Source organism: Lycium barbarum, chromosome 7 (assembly GCF_019175385.1).
Source record: "Lycium barbarum isolate Lr01 chromosome 7, ASM1917538v2, whole genome shotgun sequence".
Classification (NCBI taxonomy): domain Eukaryota; kingdom Viridiplantae; phylum Streptophyta; class Magnoliopsida; order Solanales; family Solanaceae; genus Lycium; species Lycium barbarum.
The window spans coordinates 128246670-128270507 of record NC_083343.1 but is presented as its reverse complement, the minus strand read 5'-3'; the positions used below and the strand labels follow the sequence as shown (position 1 = coordinate 128270507).

General features: G+C 33.4%; 2 protein-coding genes and 1 long non-coding RNA gene across 5 annotated transcripts; 2 read left to right on the top strand and 1 right to left on the bottom strand.

Annotated features, from left to right (window-relative positions):
* Positions 1–421: 421 nt before the first annotated feature.
* On the top strand, positions 422–3793 carry LOC132602628 (uncharacterized). 3 transcript variants are annotated; one of them, XM_060315435.1, is made up of 6 exons: positions 439–560; positions 1220–1390; positions 1529–2344; positions 2445–2633; positions 2888–3213; positions 3310–3793. In XM_060315435.1, exons 3-5 carry the CDS (start codon positions 1535–1537, stop codon positions 3191–3193), a joined length of 1305 nt encoding a protein of 434 aa, XP_060171418.1. In that variant the 5' UTR covers positions 439–560; positions 1220–1390; positions 1529–1534; the 3' UTR covers positions 3194–3213; positions 3310–3793. The 3 variants fall into 3 exon arrangements, with proteins under 3 accessions (XP_060171416.1, XP_060171418.1, XP_060171417.1); XM_060315433.1 differs by lacking the exon at positions 1220–1390 and having other exon boundaries at positions 422–560; XM_060315434.1 differs by lacking the exon at positions 439–560 and having other exon boundaries at positions 581–1390.
* A 998-nt stretch (positions 3794–4791) lies between these two features.
* On the bottom strand, positions 4792–8024 carry LOC132604333 (peroxygenase-like). The gene is made up of 6 exons (XM_060317786.1): positions 7810–8024; positions 6402–6551; positions 5883–5968; positions 5474–5568; positions 5254–5379; positions 4792–5143 (listed from the first exon to the last, which is right to left on the bottom strand). The coding sequence occupies exons 1-6, from the start codon at positions 7922–7924 to the stop codon at positions 4984–4986; spliced, it is 732 nt and encodes a 243-aa protein (XP_060173769.1). The 5' UTR covers positions 7925–8024; the 3' UTR covers positions 4792–4983.
* Positions 8025–20320: 12296 nt separating this feature from the next.
* LOC132602627 (uncharacterized) lies at positions 20321–20773 on the top strand. Its single transcript, XR_009567842.1, has 2 exons — positions 20321–20449; positions 20537–20773. It is a non-coding gene; the product is annotated as an uncharacterized LOC132602627 (long non-coding RNA).
* Positions 20774–23838: the final 3065 nt, after the last annotated feature.

The following is a 23838-nucleotide window of genomic DNA, read 5'->3' as shown; positions in this document are numbered from 1 at the left end:
AATAGTTTAAATTTGTGCTGGATGGGTCTATTAAGTGAGTAAAACAATCGCTATCGAAATTCTTTCTACCAAAACTTCTGCATTCTTGCGGCTCGAACATGAAGCCATTGATTAACCATTTCATTTTAACACTCAGTCACTGTAATATTGTTATGTTGATCCTAGAGAACCTTTTAAAAAAACCAAAGTAGGTCAACTTAAATTTGAGCAAAGTACAATTACTTGACATAAAAGTCATCAAATTACATGCTTCCACGTGTCACAGAACCATGAAATGCTCCACAAACTGACTGGCCCAGCGTCAACCTAGTTGTAACTCCATTGTACGGTCAGACATGTACCTATATAACTAACTTCTATTTCTAGTTATTTCCCACATATGACATACCCCACCCCCTCCAACACCCCACCCCCCCTCCCAATAAAAAAATTCTTCATATTATCCCCCTTCTCCTCAAACCAAATCTCTCTATTTTTCTAACTTCTCTCTCTTTCTTTCTCTCCTATTTTCTTGCATGGAATTCTCTCTTCCATTGGTTCACAACTTGCATTTTGTTAAGGTAAGATGAAAAATGGCAATCACAGTTTCATAAAAACAATGTTTTTCATTGTTCTTTGCCTAGTCCTTTGATCAGTTCATGGGGTTGATTTATAATCCAAAAAATACAACTTTTTCAAAACATAAAAATATAAAAATTGATTCTTTCCACAAGAACAAGAAGAACAATATTCCAGAACATGGTTAATCTTCAAGAACATCAGCTTTCCATTGTACATATCTTATTTTAATTAGCTCTAATATTTTTTGTTTATCGATGAGTTTATTTGAGATCTTAAATTAGATTATTAAATTCTTTTCTTGTTCCTTTTTCAATTTTTCATTAATTAATTCAACCTAACAATTGTTTATCTGAGATAAGATTCTATTTTTTCTTTTCTTTCAAGTTACTTAAAATTAGTATTATGATTTACCAATGTTAGTCCTCTTTCTAAATTGATTTCCATTTTGGATTACATAAGAATATTTAGCTTTTCAAGAATATTGCTTAAAATGATTCCTGAACTTTAATGCAGAGAGTAATGGATAGTAGTGCTACTAAAGTTCCCATTGCTTGTCTAAATTTGGAGTATCAAAATGCCATGACCTTCCATATTCTTTGCCTTTTTGCTATTCAATTCTTGTTTTCATTTGCATACTTTGTTTTTTTGGATTCGACAGGTCATAAGGAGCACAAATACATGTATTTTTTCATGTTTGATAATTTATGTCTTTTAGATCGACTTTAGAAGGGGAAGGTGTTAGGCATCTCTGGTGTTCTATTATATCGGAAATAGCACCACATTCATGCACTTTAGACGGGAAAAGACAATCGATTACTAGCTAAAATACGTAAGAGTTTGATTCTATTCTGTCATGAAAAAAAAGATAGAAGAGAGATGCTGCAAAAGTTCTTTTGTAGCTAAAGAAAATGAGATGTAAGATTGTGACAGAAGCTAAATTGTGTTTTTTTTTTTTTTTTTTTTGCAGGAAGAGATGTCAAGCCCCCTTAGTGATCAAATTCTAAATTTCTGTGAGTCTGAATTCTTTCCAAATGTACAGAATTCAGATGTTGCTTCTAGCTCAAATTGTTGCAGCTATGAGGAACAAAGTTCATATTCAAACAATCTTGAAATGAACAAGTTCAATAACACTATTGAGAAGAATGAAGAAACCAATAATATTAGCCCTTCAAGAACCAACAACAACAACAACGACGACAACAACAATATTAGCAACAACAACAATGATTTCTCGATAATATTTGATACTCAAGAAGATCAAATTAACAATGATATTTCTGCTTCAATAGAGTTCACACAAGATGCAAACTTCTCAATCCCACACCATTTACTTCAACCTCAACAGGACTTATTCGACATTAATTCTCTCAACAATCAACAAATAAAAATGAACGATATTTCGGATGGATCCTTGCAGCCTCATCATCAGTATCATCCTGATCAACCTCCTATAATTCCATTTATGGGGCCTCCATTAGGACATATCTACGACGAAGAACCTTTGTCATCTGTACCTTCTTACATGCGTGTTCCTACATCTTCTTCTCCTTCTTGTCCCCTTCTTGATCCTACACTTTCAAATTACTTACCTTTAAACTCAAATACCACCATGCCTAATGTTGAATCTTCAGCAATACTTGCTGCTGCTGCCAATGCTGGAGGTGGCTTGTTTTTCGGAACAGAGTTTCCACCAGTACAAGAATTGGATTTTCAAGGAGATAGTGGTAGATTATTCTGCCCTGATGCCTTGCCAAGAGTTTTTAACTGTTCCAACGAGCTTCAGGTAAGTTCAGTTACTTTAATGTGGCAAAAAATAGTTCTAATTCTTAAAGGCCGTAACGTCATTATGATCATGTTTTTGATTTAAAATTTCAATTGTGAAGGCACTGAGCAATGAGAGTCAACATTTGGTTAGTGCTACTGGATGTTCTAACCCTTTGGTATCAGACATAACAAGTTTGGAAGATACTACCTACAACAAACCTGTCAAGTGCACACCGGAGCAGAGGAGGGAGAAGATTCATAGATACATGAAGAAACGAAATGAAAGGAATTTCAGCAAGAAAATCAAGGTCCGTTGGTTAAAATTTCCTTCTTGGCGATAGCGCTACATTTAAGTTCTGTGCACTGATAATGCAAATCAGTTCTAATAGTGTAACGTGGAAAAAAGAGCGGGAACTTGCTATAATCTGTCAAATTTGACTGATAGTGTAGTGTATACATTATTTACACTGTCAGCATATGTGACGTGACTTTCAACCTTCTTGAAATGTTTTGGCGATCTGCAATTTCTATCTAGTCTGATTATGGGAGCCAAATTTTGCAGTATGCATGCAGGAAAACACTAGCAGACAGTAGGCCAAGGGTGAGGGGAAGATTTGCAAAGAATGATGAATTTGGAGAGGCTAGTACTAAGACAAATTCTTGTGGTACACATGAAGAGGTCACAAATGAAGATGTAAAACTCAATTTTACATATCATCAAGATCCTAATATGATTGCTTCTTCAGGACATGATAATAATGTTAATGTCACTCATAATGGTCGGATTTTCACTTCCAATTGCCACTCATCTAGCAGTCCCTATGATATTTGCCCGCCTCTGTACTGTACAGATGGCCAGTTGCACTAAAGAATTCCGCGGCTGAACAAGTACTTTTCAAGAACTTACTATAATCTGTTTTCTTTTTATTCAAAATTGCTTTATAAGCTTTTGCTAATAAGTTTTTTTTTTTTTTTTGGTTGAAGTTTGATCAGCACTGCATGTGGTGGTGAAAAAACAAGATGAACTGGTGAAGTTATATAGGGTATCTTTGCATATGCCTATTGGTGTAAATAACTTCAATAGCAACTGCTTCATCCACCAATCTTGGATTTCATCAGGCAGCTTTTTACACTTGCTTAGTTTTCCAGTAGCAAGATCCTGTTTCAAATTGAGTGTCCCAATAAAGGGAATAATGGGGTCATTTCAACATTGAAGTTTATTAATAATTCAATGGAACTTCACAGTGAGGACATGTATATATATTTTGTAAATCTGTACTAACACAAAGTTGGCAGTAATTATTCAATGAACTTCACAGTGAGGACATGTAAATTTTGTAAATCTGTACTAACATAAGTTGACACTTTGTCAAATCTCTTGCATTTTTATTATAGCTTTGATAAGTCTGTCAACTTGAAGAAAAGTTGTGTTTGTATCTGTTCTAGTCATGTTAATTATATATGAACTTCTTTTTACAACATTTGCGTTCTTGACTACAACAATAAACAAACTTTTTTAAAGGGAGACTCAAAAGAATTGCAGAACTCATCTCGTCTCGAACGTATCACTTGAATCAATTTTAAATCGCTCTATAATAAAAATAACCGCCCCATGATGGCTAGTAAAATTATTATTTATAGTGAGACGAATTAATTTAAGTTATTAAATTGTTAGCCATCTTTTTGCAATACATTATCTAAAAGAATGTTATAAAAAATTTAAAGTACTAATACAAAGACTTGAGCAATTTAATTAAAAGTTCTAATATATTTCTACCGTTAAAAGTGGATAATCTTCCATCTTCTTCATTTTTATAAAGATTTTGTACTTTTAACTTTCTACAATCTTCAATATGTCTAAGAAGAATATAAAATTATAAAATTCACTATAAGGAATTTTTTTTTTTTGGGTGGTTGGGGGCTCAACATTTAGAAATTTCCAACAAGCAAATTATTCTCTGTTGTTTAGAATTTTCTACAAAAAGGTTCAATTAGAACCCTTCTTTACACTGTAATTTCCAACTAATAGGTTTAGGTAGCGAACTATTCCAACTAAGAGGTTTAGGTAGCGAACTAAACAACATACTCAGTATACTCACTATAATCACGAGTGTAGAGTGCATGCAGACCTTACAAGGTAAATGAAAAAGGGCGAGGCGTTGGTTTTTCCAAATATATGCAGTGTACGTAGACCTACCCCACCCCAACCTTGGGAAGTAGGTAAAGATGCTGTTTCCTCCGATAAATTCTCAGCTCAAAATAAAACAAATAATTTATCAAACTGAACTATTAATGCTATCTGCCTCAAGAATAAAGGCAACACAACTCTCTGCTAGTTGCTATTTGGGATACATACCATAGATCACTTGTCATGGACCAAAAGACCAAATCTACCGTCAATAGGAACTGAGCCACATGCCATAACAAACTTCAGTAACCAAAGAAGTAAACACAATACTAATCAAGTACTTAAACTTGTGGATTCATTTTATAGATAAGCTTTACAAAGCTCAGACACTACACAAGCCTAATTTTTCTAGTACAAAGACTTAAAAAGACATGGCAAAACACAAGTTCAATTCCAGGCTATTGCCCTGCTTATTACAATGCTTTATATACTCTAAATAGTCTTGCCAATTTACTTTTCATATGTTGGACTTACTCTTCCTTCAACCATCCTTCAGCTTCCATTTGTATTTTGGCACAATACTCGAACAAACTTCCATCGAAACATCGCCTTATTGCTTCTTTAGATAGAAAACCATCCTGATCTCTTGCAAGAACATACAGAACTCCCCACTCCATTTTGCTCGCGATCCTGCAAAAATTACACACCAAACATAAGATTGAGAGAATTATACACACGACACCTTCAATTTATTAACACAAAATCAGTTAGAATGAGAGTATTGGAACTTCGATAGTTACCAGCCAAAGAGGTCGAATGCCTCTCTGTTGCCTTCAGTCATATCCCAGAGTTCACCGAGAGTGAGTTTATCAGGAAGCGTGCGGGCATACTTGCTAAAAGTGTTTTCGAAATGCACAGGTAAGAACCTATTGGAGGAAACCAGAGAAGGAAAAATCATCAACTCGACTTCCAGAGGCATTTGAAAATAATGTGACTTGAGAAGGATTATAGTATACCAACCTGCCCTCTCTGTCATATGTGTGAGTATCACTTCCATGCTTGCACTTGTGTATATTATGGATATATATTGGGAGAAAAGGTGAGGGAAACCACCCCTGCCAATTCGCATCGGATCACTTTAATGAAGAGAGAATATATATATATATACAATAAGAATTACCTCTGTCCCAAATTAGTTGGGGTTAGTGAAGAAAGAATATATAACCTCTGGAAATCCATGCATACAGATTTGAAAGAAAACATTTGAACAACATTAACATAGTGTAGGCCAAAAAAATAGAAAGATGCATTTTAAGGAAACAAAAGGATCAAAGTCCTATTTCAATGGATCTTTAAGTCGATATATAAGAGGATATTCTTCTGGTGATTGATCTTTTACGATAACGTGTCTCAGAAAAGATCAACTTACTGGCAGAGTAGGATAACTCAAAGCAGCATTGATGACAATGGCAATTATCAGAGATGCTATCATATTGAACCCAATTTGACGAAGTCCTGTTCAAAATGAGAAGGAAGGAGCAGGAAGGCCTCAGTTCAAATTTTCATCAGATACCACAAAATATACACATCTTGGATAGTTAATGAATGAAATAATCGCGGATATTTAATAAATGAACTGAATTCTTGAATTGAACATAATCCAATGTCTTAAAGACTGAATCCTATGGCACATTTCTCTCTAGAGATGTTCTGTTAAACACAATTTAACAGATAGTAATACCGCCCAACATTGCAAATAACCCTGAAATTTGACAACTGAGACAGGGTTTGAAAGACTAAACAGATCACCTAGTGAATAACAACAGAATGTTATCCAATGGGACATACAATGTGTGTACAACATTTCTATGAGTATCATTTAATTACCTATCCACGTTAAAGATAAATCTGCATTTAATACGAACTGCGAAATGAATATTATGATTACCAGAGTAAGTTTCCCATGGATAAATAATGCCATTCTCATCCTGGTCAAAGAAGGCAACGTGTTGTTGAAGAACGCTCAAGCCGTGGTGCCTGTGGCCAGGAGTTCCATGAGGGTGCTCCATATCAGGAGCCACCAATCCCCTTGCCAGATCTGAATATCCATAACACATATATTTAAGCATTATTATGTTATAATTGTATTAAGCAAGAATGCCATACCTACACAAACTACCAACAAATTAAAAAATAACAATGACTAAAATGTACATCTCCTATAAGGCTCAGCTGCTCAATTAAGATGAGAGATGTTAAGTAGATACAAATAACTATTCAAGTAAACTTCGATTGAAATCAATAATTCTGCTAATCAGAAGTTCTACTCTAATGAGGCAACATTTTGACACACAAGTACCTCAGTATGAAAGGCTACATTTTTGAAGCACTATCAATGCATAATAACAGTAAGAAGTATCAAACAATTGCTGCGTGGCCGGTCTACACGTCCATGTCCATGTTTCTAAATGGTCCGGGGCCTAATCAACGCAAGAATCGCTTTACAGGTTAATTACACCACCTATGGCCACTCTGTTTCGTCAAAATTTTGAAACTTCACTCACTTTCTATATTTAGTACTCCCTCCACAATTTCTATGGCACCTTTCGGATTATTTCTAGATTTTGAGGGTCGGTGGCACTTCCGAATTTTGAGAGTTTTCGGACCGCAAACTTTTCAAATGCCTTTTAAAATATTTAAAATTATCAATTAAAGATTTCATATCCGTGTTCACGGTCAAGGTCAATGGTGCCACATAAATAGAAACTAAATAAAACTAAATAAGTAACTCTCTAATTCTACTGCCTGACATGCTTAAAATCAAACAAATTCAAAGGGCATTTTGATATCATTATATATTGCTTTAATACCGTAAAATTCAATTTGTTTTCTTAGTGTTTCCGTCCCAAAAGATCGGGATTTTTTTTCTTTTTGAGGGTCAAATTTGACCGTACTTTTTTCATATGTTTTTATATATTTTAAATTATTAATTATGGTGACTTATCATACTTTTTACGTAATTTCCAAAAATGTTAATTTTATTTTAAAAAAGTTGAAGATGCTGTGTCCTAACAATGGACAAAATTAAAAAGTTTGACTCTCGAAAAGCGAAAAGTGTTAATCTGGATAGAGGGAGTATTATCTTTAATTCGGTGCCCGACTAAACTAAAGTACATCAAATACACAATGGAGGGTTGCTTAGATGGTAAGTACTTTGAGCCTCTAACTCAGAGATTGCGTGTTCGAGTCTCAAACACGAAGGGAGTAAAAGAGGGGAGCTCTGGCGAGGGGTAAAAAAAAAAAAGAAGTTACATCAAATAAACGGAAGGAGTAAGAAGAAGAAAAAAAGAACTTACAAGGCTTTGGAATAGAAGTTTCCAAATCAGTCCTAACTTTCCTTTCAATAGTCACCGGTGCAAGCGGAGCCTCCGGTGTTAACGCCGCATTCCGATCAATCCCTGCAACTGCCATCGTCGATATTAATTACTCTCCAGAATTATTCTCAAATTTCCCCTACTTTAACACTCACAAGAAAATACCAATAACGTGACAAAATAATAAACATAGAAGTATAAATGTGAGTAAATATTAATAAAAAGAGATAGAGCTCAAGAACTTCGTGGCAACATGCATGCGTTAGAGCATGTGTTAGTACAAGTGGAATTTGCATGCATGAATCTTTACACCTAGCAAGTGATGTACAGTTGTTTGCTTCTTTTTGACACGTACTTTCATACGTGTCATTGCTTTTCTGACTAACATCTTAAAATTAGAAAGAAGAGTGAAAATTTTGGATTAATTCTCATCTTCTTTTGAAGAACTTGTAACGTCTAGCCCGTGATGTAAGGATTCTTGGATTTACATGAAATAATAATGGTGAACTTTTGTACAAGCAAAAACAATTTTTTTTTTTTTGGTTGTTGTTGTTGTTACGATGTCGTAAGTGGTAACTAACTTTGGACTTAGGTGTCTTTTGACATTTGGAACTAACACAATTTTTAGTTGAGTTAATACCTCAAAAATCTTATTAAATTATCTATGTTTTGTCAGTTTAGAAATTTGGCCATAACTTTCGAGACATTTTTGTTATTTAAAAGTGATGAATTAAGAAAACATAAAAGACAAGCCATCCTTCACACTATTCTGCAAAAGTGTGGAATAAAGTAAGCAAATATGAAAAGCCTATACATCACACGAGTGGAATGTATTAATCAAGATGTGACTTAACAAACCACAAACCGAGCCTACTAAAATTAAATATCTAATAAACAAATTAAAATCTAAATCATACAAGAGGAAAGAGGAAAGATATTCGATACTTTGTATCTCGCTGCCTAAAATCTGGAGTAATTTGTGATTTGCTACTCGAAATTTTGAATACCTTGTGTCTTGATATTCAAGATGCAAGTATTAGAATAGGCTTGGGAGTTTCAACATTAGTTGTTGATTACTTGTTGGCTTGTAGCAGTTTCTATCATCTAGGCCCAAGATAAAAAATAAAATAAAATTAATGATTTATTATTTATTATTTATTATTTTTAACTTAATATATAACATACATTTTACACATAAATTTATTTGGTATGATTAATTACTTTTTAATTTTTTTTTATAAAATTAAAATTCTTCCCTAATTTCTCAATACGGCTATATATAGATTTATGTATAAACCTACAATGTTATTAGAAGAAAAGCCTCTGTTCGGCCAGTTCAATCGGCTTTTAAAGAATCTTTGACACCCTACTAATTACTATATATTTGTTATAAAATAAAACTATGAAGTAAATACATAGAAGAAATATGTAGAGAGAATATGTAGAGAGATATCAGACTATCTTACTTCTGCTCTTTCAACATTGCATCTGTGCATCCTATTTATAGGAGCAACAAGACATGGGATATTTTGGGATATTTATGGGATATTTATGGGATATTTCCAAATAATGGATATCCACTAAGATGGGATATTTACAACACTCCCCCTTGGATGTCCATTAATAGATGATGTACCTCGTTAAAACCTTATTAAAAAAAACCTTGTGGGAAAAAGTCCTAATGAAGGAAAAAGAGTGTACATATCTAGAAATACGCTTTGAGAGCTGTCTCATTAAAAACCTTACCAAGAAAACCCAATGGGACAAAACTTGGTTAAGGAAAAAAGAGTACAACGCGTATTTCACTCCCCCTGACGAAGATCAAGATTCAGATGTCGGAGTCTTCGCATTCCAATCTTGAATATCATCTTCTCAAGAGTTGAAGTTGGCAAAGATTTAGTGAACAAATCTGCAGGATTGTCACTTGAACGGATTTGTTGCACATCAATATCACCATTCTTCTGGAGATCATGTGTGAAAAATAACTTTGGTGAAATGTGCTTTGTTCTATCTCCTTTTATGAAACCTCCTTTTAATTGAGCTATGCATGCATCATTATCTTCATATAATACTGTGGGTATTTTTGTATCACACTTCAAGCCACATCTTTCTCTGATGAAATGTATCACTGATCTCAACCACACATATTCTCTACTTGCTTCATGAATAGTGATTATCTCAGCATGATTTGAAGAAGTAGCAACAATGGACTGCTTGGTCGATCGCCATGATATAGCAGTACCTCCGCATGTAAACAGATAGCCCGTTTGAGATCGAGCTTTATGTGGATCAGATAAATAACCTGCATCTGCATAACCAACAAGATCTGTACTACCTTTGTTAGTATAAAACAGACCCATATCGCTAGTTCCCTTCAGATATCGCAATATATGCTTAATCTCGTTCCTATGCCTCCGTGTAGGAGAAGAGCTATATCTTGCTAGCAAATTAACAGAAAATGCTATGTCAGGTTTTGTAGCGTTAGCAAGATACATAAGTGCACCTATTGCACTAAGATATGGTACTTCAGGACCAAGTAGCTCTTCGTTTTCTTCCTGAGGTCGGAACGGATCTTTGCTCACTTCACGTGAGCGAACAACCATAGGAGTACTTAAAGGATGCGCATTGTCCATGTAAAACCGATTTAAAACTTTCTCAATATAGGCAGATTGATGGATAAAGATCCCTTTTGCGAAATGTTCAATTTGCAGACCAAGACAGAGTTTTGTCTTTCCGAGATCTTTCATCTCAAATTCTTTCTTCAAATATTCAATCGCCTTTTGGAGCTCTTCTGGAGTTCCAATGAGGTTTATGTCATCGACATAAACAGCAAGTATTATGAACCCTGATTTTGTTTTCTTAATAAAAACACATGGACAAATGTCATCATTTATATATCCTTCATTTATCACGTACTCACTTAGGCGATTATACCACATGCGCCCCGATTGTTTTAAACCATATAATGATCTTTGTAATCTAATTGAATACATTTTTAAACCAAATGCTTCAGGCATTTTATATCCTTCAGGAATTTTCATATAAATTTCATCAAGTAAGCCACATAGGCCGTGACAGCATCCATCAGTATAAATAATGTGACATCTTCTGTTGTTTGGACTGCTGGCCCAATAAACATTACGTCTACCAAGATGCATCATTTTACTTGGTAATTATTCTACGTCAACATGCTTTAAGAGACGTAGAAATCAAATCCTCACAACCTTATACAATATTGCGCGCTATATTGTATATTGTCGAGAAGATATCATGTTGTATCAGTTCGCAATTCGACATAACTTACTGAGATCTCATCACTTCATTATTTTCAGGTACCTGAACCTCCAAATATAATAATCCATGCACGTTGTAGACTTTGTCCTTCAGGGACATTAAGAGCATATTTTGCAGATGAAATATGAAATAGTTGGGTCAGGAGGCATCCAATGCCAAACCAACTTAGATATAAACCAGCATTATCAAGATGATTGTCTTGATTACATATTCTGAAAGTTGTGCTTCCAACTCAATTATTTTGAGCAAGCAACTTTGTAAATGTCAAACTGCCAGTTGACAATAAACATACATGTGACCGTCTCATAGATGCATCTATTTAAGACATCACATTGCAGGTGAAGGGGCCCATACTCACCTTTTATATTTTTCAGAATTTTGGGGATTCAGTCCCAACATTAGCTGGTGTAATCAACTTATCATGAGAACAAGCAACACAAACAAATTCTTGAAGAATCTTCTAGTTCTTCAATATGTTTTTAATACTCAATTAGCACATCAGATTTAAATCAGGACGATCAAAATGGTCTTGTCAACTGATAAAATTATCTGTACCCGTAAACTTCAAGTTTACTATGACGAGTGCTATTTCTTTTAATAAACTTCTGGTTTACTATTGCATGAAATTTTATGTCAAAACTTCTAGTTTATTGTGACATGCGATCTCATCATGCTCGGGTAACGCTTTACACACGCGACCCTACCCGTAATAAGTTGGAGATATTCAATCGTCCAATCATCTGTAGTCTCAATATGATGACCATTTTTCTCGCTAGTAAACTTCAGGTTTACTATAATTTATTTTCCGATCGAAATAATTATGATCTGAGATGAATGATACTATCATATATAAGCTCTTCGAGAGACATTAATTTGTTCACCATAATCATATATTATTTGGACACTGCTAGTGTCATGATACTTGTAAATAAATAATTAGCTCTTCTGGAGCCTTTGATCATTAATTTCTATTACCAAAAATTGTATTAATATTTCTCCTTTTTCTACGCAAGTAAGAAAAGTATTTCTCATCTTTGAATATAGCATGCGTTGTTCCACTATCAATTACACAAATATCTTCATGATTGGTCATTGATCCAAATAATATTTGAGGATTTTCCATATATTCTTCAAAACGAAAGAATAGGCAAAGTAAACACTGAAGTAGATATTTTGATTAGACAAAGTATTACACACAGTTTATTACATATATATGGAAACATAACCACAATAGCTAATACAAACGACATGTATGAAATATCTAAGTTAATACAGATCCATCACCGATCAGAGGATCTATTTTTCCTTCAGGGAATTCAAAGAAATCTGCCACATCTAGATGCATAGGCTCAACATTATCTTCAGAAATAAAATTTGCTTCGGCATCCTTTTCTGCCCTTTTGAGGGAGGCTTGATATAGCTCAACAAGGTGCTTTGGCGTACGACAGGTACGTGGCCAGTGCCCTTTTCCTCCACATCGGAAGCAATTATTTTCTGAATTTTTCTTTTGCACAACTTCAGGTTTATCATCCTTCCTTTTACACTGCTGGTGGTGAAGGGTATTATATGGTGCAAAACGAGAATCATGATTAAAATTCCTTCCTCGACCACGACCATGACCACGACTGGGGCCACGACCTCTTCCACGCCTAGAATGGCGAAAATTTGCCTCATTCACTTCAGGGAATGGGGCAGTACCAGTGGGTCGGCTTTCATGATTTTCATCAGTAATTCATTATGTTGTTCAGCCACTAGAAGATGTGAGATTAGATCAGAATATTTTTTGAACTTCATCTCTCGGTATTGCTGCTGCAGGAGCATACTCGAGGCAGGAAAAGTGGAGAATGTTTTCTCCAGCATATCAAGATCAGTAATATTTTCACCACATAATTTCAATTGAGAAATAATTTTAAACATAGTAGAATTGTATGCCTTAACAGATTTAAAATCCTGGAACCTTAAATGGAGCCAATCAAAACGTGCTTGTGGAAGTATGACCATCTTCAGATGATCATATCTATCTTTCAGATCATTCCACAGCGTAAGAGGATCTTTAACCGTGAGATATTCCATTTTTAAATTCTCATCAAGATGGTGGCGGAGGAATATCATTGCCTTAGCACGGTTTTGGTTTGATGCCTCATTTTTATCTTTGATGGTGTCTTCCAGACCCATCGCATTAAGGTGAATCTCGGCATCAAGAATCCAAGACATATAGCTATTGCCGGATATATCTAAGGCTACAAATTCACGTCTAGAAAGATTTGCCATTAGTAATGGAAAACAAAGAAATCAATACCTTCGAGGCTTGTAAAGTATTTGCTCGAGATGACAGAGTCTCGTGCTGATAACGTGTTATAAAATAAAACTATGAAGTAAATACATAGAAGAAATATGTAGAGAGAATATGTAGAGAGATATCAGATTATCTTACTTCTGCTCTTTCAACATTGCATCTGTGCATCCTATTTATAGGAGCAACAAGACATGGGATATTTTGGGATATTTATGGGATATTTATGGGATATTTCCAAATAATGGATATCCACTAAGATGGGATATTTACAACATCCATGTTGTGAACTTGAAGTTCCCACATCGCTCGCACACGGAATTGTGTGCGTGCTTATAAGCTGGGCCTGAAGCCTTTACTTGTAGACGCGATTAAAACCGTGAGGAGCCTGAAGTCTCCAAAGCGGACAATGTCTACAAGTAGGCTATGGGTCTGGTGGCCCTCCCTTCATTGCTAGACGCGCATAAAACCGTGAGGAGCCTGAAGTCTCCAAAGCGGACAGTCTCTACAGGTTGGTTTCCCATGGGTGGCCCATGCTGGTCCCTACCTGCTAAACGCGTTTTAAAGCCGTGAGGTGCGCCAAAGCGGATAATATCTACAAGCAGTTTATAACACGTTATCAGCACGATGCTCGCGATGAGGGGGTGTGTTGTGAACTTGAAGTTCCCACATCGCTCGCACACGGAATTGTGTGCGTGCTTATAAGCTGGGCCTGAAGCCTTTACTTGTAGACGCGATTAAAACCGTGAGGAGCCTGAAGTCTCCAAAGCGGACAATGTCTACAAGTAGGCTATGGGTCTGGTGGCCCTCCCTTCATTGCTAGACGCGCATAAAACCGTGAGGAGCCTGAAGTCTCCAAAGCGGACAGTCTCTACAGGTTGGCTTCCCATGGGTGGCCCATGCTGGTCCCTACCTGCTAAACGCGTTTTAAAGCCGTGAGGTGCGCCAAAGCGGATAATATCTACAAGCAGTTTATAACAATATTTACTTTTTGGTCAATACTTACCCCCGGGCGTTTATGTCAAATCAACTTAACTTATCATCATTAAGTCATTTTAATAAAGTGCAATGATAAGTTAATGGCTGAGTGAGAGAAGATAATACACAAATACACAAATATATACATGTCGAGCATTTATTGGGTTGGTGTGAATATCAGTGTGTGTAAGTTTTTACGTGTCCATGTCACATATTTATACCAAACCAATTTAACTTAATTACTACTCCGTTTGTCCCAATTTATGACGCATTATTTGATTATGCACGAAGTTTACGAAAGAAAAAAAGGAAGATTTTTGAAATTTGTAATCCAAAAAAAGTATTTTTGATAATTGTGGCCGTAAATCATCTCATAAGTTAAATTATTTCTAAATATAGAAAGGTGACATTCTTTTTGCACAGATTAAAAAGAAAAGTGTGCTACATAAACTGAAACAAAGAAAGTATGATTAAATAATTTAATAAAGTAAAATATAAATTAATTAACGATGATTAAATGAGAGAACTCTATATACAAATACACGACAAGCGTTTATCAGGCCCTTGAGAAATAAAGGTTGTAAATAGTCTTCTCACTTACATGCAATTCATACTGATCTGTAATTGCTTGGACATACAAATAAGTTAAACAGTATAATTAGGTCTAATTCAATTACGAAATGACCTTTAAAATATCTAAGGGGTTGTTTGGAAAGTCATCTCGTAATTGCACTACAAGAAAAAGTATATCTGGCAACAATTTTTTTTTTGTTGCCATAAATTGATTATTGTTGAAAAAAGTACTTTTGACAACAAACAAAAAAAAATTGTTGCATAAACTTTTCCCAACGGCTGTTATTGCAACACCGTGCAACAACTTCTTTTTTTTGTTGTCAAAAGTACTTTTTGCAACAATAATCAATACTATGGCAACAAAAATAAATTCTTTGGCAACAAAAAAAAGCATTTGCCAACAATAAAATTAAGTTGTTGCCAAATGTAAAAAAATTTATTGCGATTTCTATACTTTCTTGTAGTGTTGAATTTGGTGTATTTACTAGGATAGTTATTACACAAAATAGTAATTGCACAATGGAATAATTACAAAGATTGTTTTTTGTTACAGCAGAGCTTTAAATTTTGAAATAAAAAATTAATTATAAAAAACTAAACATTATTGTTAGACAAATATGTGTCTATATAAGAAATAGTTTTGTAAAAAATATGATATTAAATAATTATAGATTTTTAACTAATATTATAAAAGATAATTGGAATATAGTTTTCAAATAAATTAATTTGTAAAATTCTAAATAAGCACACATATTGCAAGAACACCATGGACGGCATGTTTGACGAAAGATCAATATTTACAATGAGAAAATAGTCAGATGCCCCCTCAACGTTTGACCGGTTTAATTATGACACACCCAATCTTTACGGGCGACCTATCACCCCCTGGCCTTATTTTTTCTATATTTTGTACCCTTTTTCGACCATTTCTTACATGGGCGTGTCAACACGAAGCAGTAACGCGTGAGGGCATTTTTTAACATGGCCACGTCAGTGCCATGTCAGAATTTTTTTAAATTTTAGTCTTTTCCTTATTATTCATTTGATTTTTCGTTTATTAATTATTTTTACACTAATTAAACTCTAATTAACCATTAAAATCATCCAATAATTTTATCTTCTTCATCACTAAAAAATTCCACCACCACATCTCACCGGAAAGACCATATCTGCTACCACCTCCGTTATCTTCCTCAATTAACGGAAGATATTTTTTCAATTTTGTCTTCTTCCCTTTATCTTCCTCAATTAAAACTCATTTTCGTCCTCCAATAATACCCACATTCCATTTCATCATCAAACATACATATATTTTCAAGAAATCAACCTATTTGGGTTCATGAATCATGATTTTTTTTCTTTTTCTTTCCTTTATCTTCCTCAATTAAAACTCATTTTCTTCCTCCATTAACACACCATATTCAATTTCATCATCAATCATACATATATTTTCAAGAAATCAACCTATTTGGGTTCAAGAATCATGAAATTTTTAAAATTTTAAAGTGCAATTGAACAAAAATTAAGTGGGTGACTGGGTGGTGGTGTTGCAGTGGGGGCGTTGAAATTAAGTGACTAAATTTTTATTCTAACAGTTGAAATTTTATTTAGTAAGTGGTTCGATTTTCACTTTGGTTCAATTTCAACTAGGGTTTGGTGATGTAAAGAAGAAAAATTGAAGAGACAATAGATTTAAATCAGTTGGAAAGAAAGAATTGAGAAAACTAAAAAGAAAAAAATGACGAAGAAGAAGACATGGGCACGTGTATCTCACCTAACACTAAAAAAGAAGGGGTCGTGTAAAAGATGGCCGAAAAAGGGTACAAAAATATAGAAAAAATAAGGTCAGGGGGTAATAGGACGCCCGCAAAGGTTGAGCGCGTCATAAATAAACCGGTCAAACGTTGAGGGGGTATCTGCCTATTTTCTCTACTTACAATCATAAATTTATAACATTGTTCAAATATTTGATAAAAAGTAATTTATAAATTCTGACATCACTCGGTATAAATAGTTTGTCAATAAACTCATTAAACAAGAAAATTCAACTTTCATGACATCACCTATTATAAACCAAGTTTGAGAATGACACATTCTTCTATGATTAAGAGATATATTTTAAAAAAATTAGAATAATAACACAGCTAAGAGAAATGACGAAACAAAATGAAAAAAATGTCTTTTGATTTTTGAAAACCATGGCAATAATGAAGTAAAGGTTGAAAAAATATCTTTTGATTTTGAAAACCATGGCAATAACACATGAAGTAAAGTTTGGAAAATGAGACGTAAATAAACACAAGATAAACAATGTAAAAAGAATAATATATTTGATTCAATAAATTGTAAATTAATCGCAATAAAAATAAATTTAAAAGTATAGAATCTAAAATTAAAACAAAGGAAAGAAATGAAACATAACCTTGTAATTACACAGGGCCGTCCGTAAGGCTAGGCCACTAAGGCATATGCCTTCGGCCCCCAAATTTTGTGGAGCATAGATTATGTGTTAATTTCTTTTTTTAAGAAAATTGATTATTTATCATAAAAAGTATAATATATTTTTGTATAAATTTATATTATTTTATTCTCTTTAAGATTTTTTAAATAAAAAAATCAAGAAAATGTTGTTTTTGCTTCTTATGTACCGTCCACTAACACTTACATTATTTTATTCTCTTTAACTCCTTTTGTGCTCTTTCTTCAAATCTCGGATAAGTTAGGGTAATACTCGGTCGATAGTCAAAAGGTGTTGAACAAAAATGAATTGCAAATTCGTTTTGTTTCTTCTTGGGTTTCAAAGCATTGCAACAAGCATATTATACAAATTATCAACTTCTTGAATCAGATTCTATGATTCTAAATCATTTTTTTTTAACCTAAAATTTGTTAACTTATTGCTTATAGAGTTGTGTTAACAGATCCTGTAATGATTGCCTCCGTGGAAGGATGCTTTTCAAATTGAATTTGATAAAATCTTATCTAAAATTAACAATTCAAAATTAAAATTATTCGAAAAAATCGATTACAAAAAAATTATTAAGTAATAATTTTGCATCTAAAATAAGTTAGAAAAAATAGATTTCAAATACAATATATATGGAGTTTTAGGTGTTAGGCCCCTCTAATTACACCATGTAAGTACAGTCAGACCACTGTATAACGACACCCGCATAACAACACCTCTCTATAATAACCAACTTTTTTCGGAACTGATTTTTTATGTTATATTTTACTTCTCTATAATAGCATTTCACCTATAACAACAACAACCAAATTTATAACAATATGCTCTTAGTAAAATTACCCCCCATATAACAACTATCTTCTTTTTTTGGTAATATAATAATTAACCATCTTTAAAAAATAGAATATGTATGATTACCAATAATAAGTGTAGAGATTTTGACAAAATATTTGATCATTTAATACGATGTTAAAAAAAATTATATGAATATATATATATTTTCATCATTAAATGATTTTCCTTCGTTATACAAAGTGTGATTAAGCTTAGAATTTGGTAATTAAAAATTAAAATTAGATTTTATGCATCTTTTTTGCCTATAACAACGAAATATTATTTAAATGTCAATGCTATTATCGGTGTATAACAGTCCACTACAAGAAAATGCTCACTTTGTGACGGTTTATTTATGGGGGTCATAAAAAAACCCCAACTATACATTTAATTTGTGGCGTTTGTGCCAACCCCCACAAAATAGTTCGTTTTGTGGTGATTTTTTTGGGGAGGTTTTTGATAACCTCCACCAATACACCAAATTTCAGCTGTTTGAGAAATTGTCTAATTCGATTAATTGACGCGTACTTACTATTGAATCTAATTACATACTGTAGTTAGCTAATTAATGCAATTTACCTTAAATTCTATCACTTACAGTTTGTCTTTCTTTTTTCCTCACATTCTTCTGTTGCAAAAAGAAGATCCAAAGACAGAGGTCTTCCATAGCAATAGACAACTCAATTCTACAAATGTTCACTAAAATTTCGAATCAGTTGAGTCCAAGAGCATGGGATATGAGAAAAACAGTTGAGAAAGAGAGACAACATTGTATTGGTTGAAGCAATTTCAAGATGGATTTGTCATATAGCTTCGAGGAAATGATTTTACACTTTTACATTTACCCATAGTGTTTGTTCCCATTTTTATTTTAGATTTAGACCTCTAAATCATGGAATTGAATGTAGAAACCGGGAATTATGGGTCTAAGCCCTGAAAACACCAGATTAATGATTTAAGCATTGTAACAGAGTCGAATTAAACCTAATTATAGATTTGAATTCATAGCGTTATAGTAACCGGGATGTAATTTATTTTTAGTTTGGTCACGTGTCTAGGGTTGACTTTGATTTTTACTGAGACTTTAATTATGAAATTGAGTTCAATAGCTTTGTATAATATCTGTAAACCCTCGTCACTGCCCTTTTTGGGATCGTTGATAATACTTACTGACTAGTGAGTACTTGTTGGTGTACTTATACTGAACTTTTGCACCCAGGGTTCAGCTATGGATACGAGATGTTGTGGAGTTCGAGAGAGAGCTATAAGGATCGACCAACGTTTCGATGTTGAGTTGTCAGTAGGCGGGATAACGAGCCAAGCCAACTCGCATGTATTTAGCTAGGCTCGACTAAGCTAACAGTCTAAGTTTGACTTGGCCAATTTTATTGAAGCCTGGTTCGGTTAAGCTTGGTTAGCTCGCTTTAGTCATGTAATGACTACTTTATAAATAAAACTCATCCATTAAACTTAATTAAGTTAGCAATATTAAGTTTAAGATTTTCTATTTTAAAAAAAACTAATTCGATGTAGTTAAATTTGTTACACATCCTTATTTTAGATTATTTTATGGGTGATACAAAATGTAATTAAAATTTAAATTTAGGATTAAAAGTTTAATTAAATTTAATATTATAATTTTTTTACATTTTCTGTTGCTCTATTTTTTATTTCGTTTGCCTAAAAATTACTATTTTATGTTCAATATTAATTGAACCTCATTTGAATTTGATTTTCAATTTAAACTATTAATGTATATAATTCATTCATACTTGAACGCAATTACTGATAATAGCTTTTTGTTCATATATTTTATAAAAAAGCGTCTTATTTTTCGTTTGGAGGAAAATCCAAAATCTTTTTACCCCAAAAAAATAGAAATCCAAATATCAAATCTTCCCTCCAAAGTTTTAAAATCCCCAAATAACAATCCCACCATCCCACGACCTAAAACACCCCAATCCCATATTCCCTTCCCAATCTAGTTCCTTTCCTATTAATGACTTCATGGGTAGTTTGCTCGTTGGTCTCCCCTCTCCCTTTCTTATCTTACTCTCACATTTCATTTGGAATATCAGGAGTGTCATATGTCTATACTGATTTTTCGGGTTGACGTTTTCTTTTGTAGGCTTTAAGTGGATTCGGAATTCCAAGACAGATGCTATTGATTTAGATGCTTCTTGGTCGGTAAATTGAATTTGGTATTTTTTATCAATAAACATATCAGTATGTATTTATTTGACTAATCACATTTTTTCCCACTATTTCAGACTAGTTGTGCGGAAAGTGAGCTTAAGTGCTTCACCTTGAATTAAAGAAGATCATTGCGTGGCATCAACTCGAATCAATGAGCAAATGCTTAGCATTAGTACTTTTTTTTATTTGATGTGGGACTGTTTTAGATTCTTACGAATTTAAGGTTGTAATGTACAACTCATTATACATGAATTTGTACTCTACTATTTTAGTTTGACATGAGTTTAAATTTGCAATATTGTTATTGTGAATATGTTTATTGAATTTTTTTCACATCAAATGTTTTTTTAAGTAAAATTATTATATGTGCGATTATACTGGCCCAATGTAATTTGAATCCTATTTTTTTAAAAAAAGAAAAATTAACAATTTGTGGGGGTTCTAAGCCACCAAAATTTAATTCTCTATAAATATTGGCATAATGCTGTGACATTTATGAATCTCCACTAATTTAATATTTTAAAACATTGAGATTATATTGTAGAGGTTACAAACCATTGCTATTTGTCATTAAAAACCACCACAAATTAAAGTTTTATTTTGTGGCGGTCGTCGTGGAGGTTTGAAAAAATTGCCCCAAATAAGCTTGTGGCGAAGGTAACTGTGGCGTTTTTTGAAACCACCGCAATTCAATTTGTGGCAGTCGAAAAAGGCCACAAATTGACAAAATAACCCCCACAAATTAAGTCTTTTCTTGTAGTGGTCATTCTCTATAACAATTGAAAAATTTCTGACCCAACAATGCTGTTATAGAGAGCTTTGACTGTACCAACAATTCTCAACCCCCTCAAAATTGAAGTTACTCCACTTCATTACGCTCAATTACATCTTGACCAAATAATTAGTTGATCAGAGATATGTAATTACATCTAATTTCAATTGCAGAGTGGTTTTCCAAAGGGAAAAGGACATATATGGCCGGTTGGCCATAAATAATCCCACCATCTAATTCAATTTTTCCCAAACCCAAATTATACCCACTAAACTAATCTCATTCATTAGCCAAAACTTAAATAAGACAATTTTCAAACAAAAACCCAAACACAAAAATGTTTGAGGCGATATTTATATATAATATGTGTCATTTATGTATAAAATATGTATCAGTACCTATCTGTAATGTATAGAAACTGTATAAAATATGAATCACTAAGGTATGTATCATTTTTGTATATAATATGTATCATTTGTGTATATAATGTGTATCAGCACAGTGCAATTGCCCTGTATAGAATAGAAAATTGTATCATTTTTGTATATAATATGTATCATTTTGTGTATAGAAAGTGTATATATAATTCCAGCATGTGTATATAAACTGTATCAGTCTTGTATAGAAAGTGTATCATACGTATAAAAACTGTATAATAGAAACCGTATCATTGTGGTATGTAATACTTTGTATGTATGTATATGTAAAAAACATCATATTATTATTGCTTAATATGTTTATAATAAATGTATAATTAACGTATAACTTATGTAAAATAAATGTATGATTAATTCTAGCATATGTATATAAAATGTATAATTCTTGTATATAAAGTGTATATATAATCCAACATCTGTATATATGTTGTAGTAGCCTGGGCTGTTGGGCTGGCCAGCCTTAGCATTATTTTGGGCCAACCGGTCATTTTTTGAGATTATTTTGGACTGAGCGGACTCCTGGAGATATTAAACCTAAATATTAACTAAATATGACATTACTTTGGATCATTGGACACATAGTTTCCTTTTCCCTTTTCCAAATAGACCTAAGTATTAGAGTTCCGTTACTAGCGCACAGCTCACTTCCCTTTTCTTGGAAAAAACGCTAAATCCTTTGTAACCTCGAAGAACATAATAACCATTACTATATAATAAACCGTTCACTTGTTCCTATATATAGACATCTATATATGTTAAGTCTTTTGTCCAATTCTCCTCTTTGCCGCCTCCCCACAAAGAAATTCATGGCAGATCTTCCCAACGAAATTACATTGATTATTCTTTCAAAATTACAGTGAAATCTCTTTTACGATTCAAGTGTGTTTGTAAACCATGGCATTCTTGGATTTCAAATCCTAAATTCGAGCTCTCTAGTCGTCAACAAGCAGGAGCATTTGTGCTTCCACGGCGCAGCGCTTAATTGATTTCCACCTCATAAACCCGCAATTTATAAGTTCCGAAATAAAAAACCCTATTATACAACAAATACAACAACTACGTCTTGAGACACATCGAATGTATAACTATAGTGTGTTGGGTTCTTGTGATGGTCTTCTACTGCTAAATTTACAGGAGCATATTTTCTTGTGGAATCCTGCCAGCAGAATTTGTACCAAGGTGCTTGAGCTCAAAAAAACCTTGCGATTTCGTGATTGGCTTGCTGTTGGGGGACTTTTTTTCGACTCCTCTGAGAATGATTACAAGGTACTTCTGTTTATATTCAGCAATTCCCCCGGTTAAGGTCGTGAATATGCTATAATTACAAGTCTTAAAGGCAATGATTGGAAGGAGATCGAGTTCCCCTATGATATTCGTTCTCTCTCGTGTGACGATATGATCTCAATGCATGGACGACTTCACTCCAGGGTTGGGGCTAAAAAAAGTGAGAATTCTTGCTCAAATTGGGGATCATTTTATGGATCTTATGGCAAAGTAATTTATTTTGATGTTGTCTCTGAAAAGTTTCTCTGTTTCCGGTTCCTGAGTTTAAGAATGAAACAGAGAATGTTTTAACTGGATTAGGAGTTTTAGATGAATGTTTGTGTATGACTTACTTGGACGATGATAAGGATCTTGAGATATGGACAGGGTGTTCATGATTCGGTTTGGATCGGTTATTGATTAAAACTATAACCAAACCAATTTTGTCGATTTTTAAATGTCTAAAATCATAATCAAACCAAATAAAATAATAACCACCGGTTTGGCTATTGTCAGTTTGGTTGGATTTTTCGGTTTATGACTAACAACCATGAGACTTATCAATAAAATATTAAAAAGTTGAAAAAGACATGTTTTTTTTTTTGTTCAAACGATAACTTTTATTTATCGTTTAAGGTGGAACATACATCATAGAAACATTTTCACTATTAGTGATAGTGTCGTATTCAAGTTACCCAAAGTTGCTAAACTATTACATATAGAGTTAAAAACTAACTAAGTAGTGGCTTCACCATTTTTGTCATCTTAATACACATACCTGGAAATAAAGTAGAGCATAGGAGCTTTTAGTTGTTGTTATAAACATACATATTAATTAAACATAAAGACTACTTAAAATTAAAACGAAAATATATGAAATAAAAAAAATTTGTGTAATGATCTC